Source organism: Hippocampus comes, unplaced genomic scaffold (genome assembly GCF_001891065.2).
Source record: "Hippocampus comes isolate QL1 unplaced genomic scaffold, H_comes_QL1_v1.1 scaffold383, whole genome shotgun sequence".
NCBI lineage: Eukaryota > Metazoa > Chordata > Actinopteri > Syngnathiformes > Syngnathidae > Hippocampus > Hippocampus comes.
Window position 1 is genome coordinate 256,131 of NW_017805407.1, and position 8,899 is coordinate 265,029.

Genomic DNA, 8,899 nt, shown 5'->3' on the forward strand with positions numbered 1-8,899 from the left:
TTCTTTTTTTTTTTTTTTTTTTTTTTGCATAATGCAATACTATCAAGTCCCTTTCTGATCCTTAAAATGGCTCTAAAATAATTTAAATTAGAATATATTAAATATCTTGAAATGCAATTTCCCTCGAATGCATTTTGTCAAAGTCCTATTAACTGACCCATACTTAGCCGAGCTTTTCTGTGCATTGTGGTGTTTATATTTGACCGTGGTAATCTATCCATCCATTTTCAGTACAGTTTATCCTGTTCCAGGGTCAAGGTGTGCTGGGGCCCATCCCGGCCTACCTCCGGCAAAAGGCTGACAACACCCGAGACTGATCGCCAGTCACGGCGTATAATGGAGGCAGACAGCCATATCCACCATCACTGAGTGGTAACTGAACCCACGCAGTCAATTGAATGTACCACTTCACCATCAGTGATGCACCTGAGTTGTAATTTCTCTTTACTTGCCCTATTATTTATATTTTCTTTCCAAGAAAGATTGTTCTATTGCATCCAGTTGTATTGTTATATATTTGTATTGTGATTGATGTTTGCCAATCTGTATTCTGTTACAGTGTTCAATAAAACATTGGTGAGAAATACCCACATGTCATGGTGTCAAGAGAGATAGATGCCTAATGTACATACCGGTACATGGATGCTTTTAATGGGGGGCCTTTCAATGATTTTAACTTATGAAAAATTTTATTCAACTTCTTAATGGTTTTTCAATGTAATTTTTCTACTTTTTCCATCTTGACATGTCTTGTAAAGTACTCTGGGCCTTTGCATGTGAAAGCTATTGCTTAAATACACGCAGAGCTCAGCCACAAAATGGTTGTCAAGATCAAGAGACAGTCTAAAACGCTTGAGGTGAAAAAGTTTAATGTCTGAAAAACGGATTAGACATTACCAAAATTTGTGTGAGCATCTCTTATTCCTGCCCAATTCAACCTCTTAAAATATTAAAACCATCACTGTAATATTTTGGATTTCATGGGCATTGTTTTCCTCTCTAGAGAAAAAGCGTAACATCGCTTGTTTAGTGTCCGAAAACTGCGATCAAACGTCACCAAAATTAATGTGGACATCCCTACTTATGCCTACTTCTACCACTGCTAATATTATAACAATCACCCCAATATTGAGTAGATTACCCAATTTCTCCTGTCAGTTCAGAAAATTCTTACCACTGCAAATAACATTTTTGTTCATCTATCTATGCCAACAACATATAGTGACGGGAAGAACAATTAAATGCTCTACTTCTGGCAGACGTTTCCGCACTTGAATATGTAGCAGCAATGTTCAACTGTTCGGAAGGTTAAATTCTACATGAAAAGGTGTATTATTGTCTTTAACGGTTTTACTTCATAATAGATCAGGTTTTGATTTTGTTTTCATTCATTGAATGGACACACACAGCACACACACGCACACAGTAGAAAAAAATTGAGCTAATTACTTAATGCGCCGTTTTAACAGATAGGCATCTAACAGTAAGTTAGTGTGGGTGTGCAGATAAAGTTTCATAACCTTAATCTTTGAAGACTCACAGGAAAGTGAGCAAGCATAACTAACGTGTAAAACTAAAAAACAGGTCGCGTTTACGCTGCTTTTATCTACATTAACTCAAAATTATCTCTGAAACGTGAGGGGGAAAAACGCAGTTGAAAGTGGAGGTCAGGTCAGGGGTTACGAACTTTCTCCAACTTTCCGAGTTGAGCATCCGGGTTCACGGTGCATTCGGGTGTCCCCGTTTTGAATGGGGAAAACCAAGAATCGTGTCCACCTGTGCTTTGAAAGTTCGTTTTAAATCTCTTCAATTTCGCTAACTTCTCACACAGCTCTGTGGATCTGAAAGGGCTCGGGGATCTGCAAGCGGTTAATAGCCATCATTTTAACTTTGTGTTTTGTTTAGATTTTTGGTAAATTAGTTTTTTTTCCCGACACAGAGGATGGACTCGAAGAATAAGGAAACGAGCCGGTATGGTTTCTCCTCTTTATTTGATCAAATCAAATATTTGTCTCCCAATGTTTTCAACGTTTTCAGGAGCATTGTCATGTGACCGTGTTAACCTTAGTTTAACATAAACTTACATGTAAAGTGTGTATTACGATATCTTAAGTCTTAAAAGAAAATAACTCACGCTATACTTAAGAAGAGGGACGGATTTTGGAACGCAAGCGCCACCTTCTTTTATTAATTCAGCACAAAAAAAAAACTCCATTAAGCAATTACATTTGTTTTATATGTTGTTGTTTTTATGGGATGTATCATTGGCAGGTAATTTAGCATTTTGAAAGATTTTGGCCCTCCCACTATGACAGATCTGCCCCTATTCAGAGGGGCCAGATTTAGGACACCCGAGTCTTCATACACTTTTCAATTGATTAGCAAACAACAAGGTGCACATCAAGTCCCTTGCAGCTAACGACAAAAAAACTACAACTAAAATTAAATAAAAATTTTCGTAATAAAAAACAACCATTAAAATGAGAGTGCTTTTGGGAATATGCTAACTAAAACTACATTTTGTTTATAAAGGGAAGTACAATTATAGAAAAAAATGACCTTTCTTTTAGTGCATAAACGTTAAGAGAATTTTAAATGTATTTCTTTCCCTATTATTGTCCGGTTTTCCAGAAGAAGGAATGTCAAACAATTATTTGAGGATTGTAGTTCACTTTGTTGCGCAATATTTGGTGTCATTTTCTTTCATTTTGCACTTGACAAATACTTCACGTACCTTAAAAAATGAAAACTAATACTAACACCAATGAAAACTAAAGTAAAACAAAACACTTGAACATTTTAAACCAGCAAAACCTAAAAAAATAAAATAAAAATAGCAATCACTGTGATTGAACTGAATTGGAAAAAAAATAGTCGAAAAGAAATCCCAAACTATTATAACCCAGGTCGCTTGCCCAAAGTCTGTTGGGGGTGGCTCCAATTTACCTGTATTCCTAATAAGATAAGATATCCTAATACGGACTATCTGCGAAGAGAGATGGATGAATCTTCAAAATCAACATCGGTGTGTTCCACTGATCATTAAATAGTGCACATTTGTCATGCAGTAACTCAATGTTCCCTAACTTACCACCTTCAAGTCCTGTAATCGTGCACAACCCTTACCTCGGTGGGCTGAAAGAGGACATCTTGTACCACTTGAGTCTGGGAACAGGAACACACAACCTTCCTGCTCTGTTTGGGGATGTCAAAGTAAGAATCTTTCATTATTAAAAAACAAACAAAAAAAACCAACTTCTGTTCACATTTGAATCATACTTGTGTATTCTCCTCCAGTTTGTGTGTGTTGGAGGCAGTGCTCGGCGAATGAAAGAGTTCATTGAGCACATTGCTGCAGAGCTTGGAATCCAAGACCCCAAATCAAACTACCCTAATATTTGTGCTGGAACAGACCGCTATGCCATGTACAAAGTTGGTCCAGTGCTCTCTGTTAGTGTAAGTCGAAACTAACTACAGTATTGTATTAAAAGTACAATCTTATGAAAAGTGTTGTGATATGATTTGGTGTGTTTTGCAGCATGGAATTGGAATCCCGTCCATATCAATAATGTTGCATGAGCTAATAAAGCTCCTCCATCATGCACGTTGCACAGATGTTACAATCATACGCATTGGAACATCAGGTGGTATCGGTAAGTTCGTCATTAATACAGTATTAGTCTTGTTGATAGTACAGCAAATTTAAGGACAGCATAGGATTTTTTTTGTAATTGACAGAACATTGGCAGGACTTCAACTAAATGCCACAAGAGGGAGCACTTACACTTTGAATATGTCAAACCGTTGCCCTCATTGTGACGATCGAAATGTTTTGAGAGATTTATTTCAAAGAGATTAGATGACGGGGTACATACAGCATGACTACGAAAATGCGCCTAGGTTTCATGCAAAGACTGTCAGCATGTACATTGGAACCTTCAAAAGTCGAATATTATATGGCACTTGTGAACCTCATTTGGTTGGATTCTAACACAATTTTTATGATAGTAAAGAGAATAGTCTTCATCACAAAGTCTACTAAGGTAGAGGAAAGTTAAAGTTGTATTTTATAGCCCTGCACACGAGCGAAAATACATAAATAATTTCCAGGTTTTAAACATAAGCTTGAACCCGGCCAGTGTCAGCTGCAGCGCTGGCAAATTGTACCAATACAGTCAGTACAGTTTACTATCTACACTGTGTTTTACAATGGCACTTAAGTATATCATTACAATGTATCTAGAAAGCTAGGCACAGAGTCTCGGTTGCTGAAATGTACGGCTGCAGTCAGCAATTGGGCAATTGATTATTCTCACGAGCCTCCCCAAATTTTTGTGCTTGCACACACTTTGTTTTTCTTCTTTCTACCCCCCAAAATTGCTGCTGTAGACTGTAAATTTCCCCAGTGTGGGACAAATAAAGGATATCTTAATCTTAATCTTAAAAAAAAAAAAAAAAATCCACACTTTCTTTTATACAGTATTGACAAAAAAAAAATGTCTTGTTGAAATCAACAAAAAGCCAAAGAATAAGTGAAACACAGAGTTAGTCCTTTGTTGCCTGATAAGATAAGGTCTCTTTCATCTGCTGTATGCGTAATTGCTTCAACGGGAGCTCGAAAAAATTCTTCCACAAATTACATTTGGAGTAGGCATTAGTTTAAGTAAACTTGATTTTGTCACATCTTGGTACTTAGCCAAAGTTTTCAGGATTTCACTGTCTTAATTTGAATGCCTCGTTTGATTTTCAGGGCTTGAGCCTGGAACTGTTGTTGTTACCAAACAGTCTGTGGATGCCAAATTGGTGCCCAAATTTGAGCAGCTGATCTTGGGGGAGTTGGTGGTCCGCGACACCGACCTGGACTACGGCCTGGCCGAGGAGTTGCTTCGGAGCAGTAAGGAGCTGGGCCAGTTCAACACGGTGATGGGCAACACCATGTGCACGCTGGATTTCTATGAAGGTCTGCCGCACTTGAATGTGTGTTATACGCGGACAATATTGTTGATAGCCCTGTGTTAATGAAAGAATAACCCGCAGTTGTCGCAGGAAAATGAATCTGAGAAGTTAATGAAAATTAACAAGTGAAAATCAGTCATTGCTTTTGAGTTGTGAATCAACATACCTATTTTAACCCTTTCAGGGACAGCAGTTACGAGAGTGTGCAGCTTATCATGTTATCAGGATAACAGGGTGCATGAAAGGGTTAAAAAACAAACATGGACAAAAATAACAGTAGGGTTTTTTCCTTACCAGATTGGTGTGAATACAATACTAAGCATTTTGTGGTGTCGTGTAGGTCAAGGCCGTCTAGATGGAGCGTTCTGCTTGTACACAGAGGAGGACAAGCACAAATACTTGACCAAGGCCAGGGAAGCAGGAGTCTGCAATATCGAAATGGAGTCGGCTGCTTTTGCCGCCATGTGCAAACTGAGCGGCCTGCGTGGTGAGAGATGACATCAGCAAAATGTCACGGGTGACATCTTTTTTGGTGTAAACTTCAGATCTTTTTTTGGTTTGTTTTTCCAACATGAAAGCGGCTGTGGTTTGCACTACGTTAGTGGACCGTCTGAAGGGAGATCAGCTGAACATCTCTCATGATGTCCTCCACAGCTACCAACAGCGACCTCAGATCCTTGTGGGATATTACATTAAGAAGCAGATCAAGGCACGAGAAGCAATTCCGAAATGACCACTTTTTTGACCACGCGTTTTGCGATCTTATCTGTGAATTCTCACATCTCAAATTGAAATGTAAATGCAGATTTTACTTGATTAAATTATTTTTGTGTTGGTTCTTTGAATCAAGAGATTAATTGCTTTTTTTCTCAGTATTGTTGTACAGTGCCTTGTTTTTATTTGACTCATATCATTTTAATTAAAAAAAAAACACCAATATTCTCTGTAGTTATTCATTCATTCATTCATCCATTCATTTTCTGTTTTTTTCTGGATTTATCCTCACAAGGGAGCGTATCCCAGCTGTCTTCGGGCAGTAGGCAGGGGACACCCTGAACCGGTTGCCAGACAATCGCAGGGCACACAGAGACAAACAACCATCGGCGCTCACGCTCACACCTAGGCACAATTTTAGGGCGTTCAATCAGCCTGCCATGCATGTTTTTGGAATGTGGGAGGAAACCGGAGTACCCGGAGAAAACCTACGCAAGCCTGGGGAGAACATGCACACTCCACACAGGAAGGCCGGAGCCAGAATCGAACCCGGTACCTCTGCACTGTGAGGTCGACACGCTAACCACTCGAACACCGGGCCACCTTCTTCAGTGTTATGTTTTTCTATCTATTTATTAATTTTATTTTTTATAAATTATTGACCAATATAAGGTGCTGAAAATTATTTGCTCTCATTGACTACGCCATGTAAATGGCTGAAAAAACATGCCACTTTTTTTTGTAGGGTGGGGTCATTTTCGAGATGCAAGGGCACATTTCCTCAGCTACATTGTGCAAGTGTACTGAATGTTATGGCCAATGACGATGAAACCTCAAATGTTTGCTTTTTCTGGAATTTAATCAGCTTTATATAGAATCTATTGACGCATGTGTGAGCATTTCTTTGTGGATGGTCGCCTTTACCTACTGTCATAGGTTCAATGGGTGCGACTTGTGCACTGTGGATGTGTGTGCGTGTGTGTGCTCGCGTGTGTGCGCGTGCGTGTGTTCGCCGGAGGACATGCGCCCGCCTCCTCGCCGTCACCCGATCCGCCCCTGCACACTGCAGACAGAGAGACAGAGAGAGAAAGCAATAATGCGGAATTGTTTGGTGATTGATGCTTCTTTTTTTCAATGGATCTCTAATGGGCCGGGCGTGTTTGTCGTCTACCGGCCGGTGATTGCGCGTAATGTAACAAATCGCCACTTTGCAATCATATGTGAAAGATGCGCGAACATACACGGTGATATTTGAACAGATTATGGATTTCTGTTCTTGACTATGCCGGTGATATTACGTGATATTAGCTCCGTGGTCGTGCAACGCAAGCAGGAACCAATTAGCCATTTTATACCGGCGTCGAGATCATATGTGTAATTATTCATATGTCTCCTATTCCTGTTCGTCTAAGATGTTCGCAATAGTGCATTTAGCAAGAATTTTACTGAGCTATCCGCGCTCCAGCACTCCATCGGCCTCAATATGCAGCATAATGCAGACGGACCCCACCCAAGATGCTGATGCTGCCCACTATTGAGGCCTGAGAGGGCGTTATCACTTTGCCATTGCTAGGCTACCAATACTTGCAATTAAAAAAAATATATATACATATTTATACACTCTATAAGAAGCATTATTACTCAGCTTTGAATGGAAATGACTAATTTTTTAAAAAGCGCTGAGGTGATGCATCCATCATCCTTTGTTACGTGTACGTGTGTTGTTTCACCGGCTACCAATACTTGCAACTTAAAAAAAAAAATACATATTTATACACTCTATAAGAACCATTATTAGTCAACTGTGAATGGAAATGGTTCCTTTTTTAAAAAACGCTGAGGTGATGCATCATCCTTTGTTACGTGTACGTGTGTTGTTTCACACTTGAATATGTAGCAGCAATGTTCAACTGTTCGGAAGGTTAAATTCTACATGAAAAGGTGTATTATTGTCTTTAACGGTTTTACTTCATAATAGATCAGGTTTTGATTTTGTTTTCATTCATTGAATGGACACACACACCCGCACACAATAGAAAAAAAATTGAGCTAATTACTTAATGCGCCGTTTTAGCACACACACGCACACAGTAGAAAAAAATTGAGCTAATTACTTAATGCGCCGTTTTAACAGATAGGCATCTAACAGTAAGTTAGTGTGGGTGTGCACCTGTTATCTTTTTTCATTTTTACATGATGTCATTTAGCTTGACAAATACCTGGGTGTCAATCAAAACTGAGCATTATTATCGACTCTTCATCTTCTTTTTAATCTTCTTATGTTCATAATGTGGTCATATTTCCAGCAGGGTTAAGTGCCGTGCTTAAAGGGCATTATTAGCTATCCACACAATGCGTGGGACGGTTGTCCCAAAGGGGTCTTTTGTATTACAGGCCGTTTTCTTTTAGAATTAGTAGACTGACTCTATTAAAATGATCAAACATCATGGGCAATCTTTTTGCCTATCAGGGGCCATTTCAGTTTTTTCCCCCAATTCTCCAGAGGGCCATACTACATTGATGGGAAAACATGATGCAGCAATCAAACGAATGTGAATTAGTATTATGAGCATATGTGGGCGGGTCGGATCAAATACTCTCCTGGGATATGGTTCCCCACTCTTGCTCTCTCTAACTTAAATAACGCTAGTCAACAGCAAATTTCTATTCAGAGATATATTTATGTCTCTCTAAATGTATTTTTGATGTTGATTCAAAAAAATATCTTTCCTCTTTTCCAAACATATCAGGCTTTCGAGATATTTTCTTTTTTTTGTTTGTTTTTAAGTTTGACCTATAAAAGCTTGCGCAATACGGAGTTTGCTATATATTGCAAAATATAGCTTTGATGCACGTAAGTAAGCAAGTTCTGGCACATAGCGTTACTGTTATAGGACAGGTGTAACATGCAAACAAACCAGATTAAGAAAAGCAAATAGTAGAAGCCATAGTTTTCGCGGTGGGAAGCCAGCCAGGCCTGCAGCGAGGACTGCACTTGTATTTTGGCAACCTCATCACATACTGTCCAACCTTACAAAAGCAGCAGGTGAAGACAGACCGGCCCATCAGATTAGAGTGCACAGGATGCAGGAACTGAATTTACTTTACACACATGGTCAGCTTCCTTATCACGCCACTGCTCGACCGCAAGGGGATCTAATGAGATCCAACTCAAGAGATGTGTAGAAAATTGCCTTCACAGTGCTTTGATTGGCACTGTCGGAGAGAT

At 39.3% G+C, this 8,899-nt stretch overlaps 1 protein-coding gene across 2 annotated transcripts; it reads left to right on the forward strand.

Annotated features, from left to right (window-relative positions):
* Positions 1-1,683: 1,683 nt before the first annotated feature.
* upp1 (uridine phosphorylase 1) lies at positions 1,684-5,710 on the forward strand. 2 transcript variants are annotated; one of them, XM_019873598.1, is made up of 7 exons: positions 1,684-1,971; positions 3,069-3,213; positions 3,298-3,456; positions 3,539-3,653; positions 4,751-4,960; positions 5,297-5,443; positions 5,535-5,710. In XM_019873598.1, exons 1-7 carry the CDS (start codon positions 1,943-1,945, stop codon positions 5,687-5,689), a joined length of 960 nt encoding a protein of 319 aa, XP_019729157.1. In that variant the 5' UTR covers positions 1,684-1,942; the 3' UTR covers positions 5,690-5,710. The 2 variants fall into 2 exon arrangements, with proteins under 2 accessions (XP_019729157.1, XP_019729158.1); XM_019873599.1 differs by having other exon boundaries at positions 1,686-1,971; positions 3,102-3,213.
* Positions 5,711-8,899: the final 3,189 nt, after the last annotated feature.

Excerpts from the sequence above, each read along its gene's own strand:
- upp1 (XM_019873598.1), top strand. The coding sequence starts at position 1,943 with ATGGACTCGAAGAATAAGGAAACGAGCCG. Across the intron at positions 3,214-3,297 it reads CTCTGTTTGGGGATGTCAAA|TTTGTGTGTGTTGGAGGCAG; the intron begins GTAAGAATCTTT and ends ATTCTCCTCCAG. Across the intron at positions 4,961-5,296 it reads CACGCTGGATTTCTATGAAG|GTCAAGGCCGTCTAGATGGA; the intron begins GTCTGCCGCACT and ends GGTGTCGTGTAG.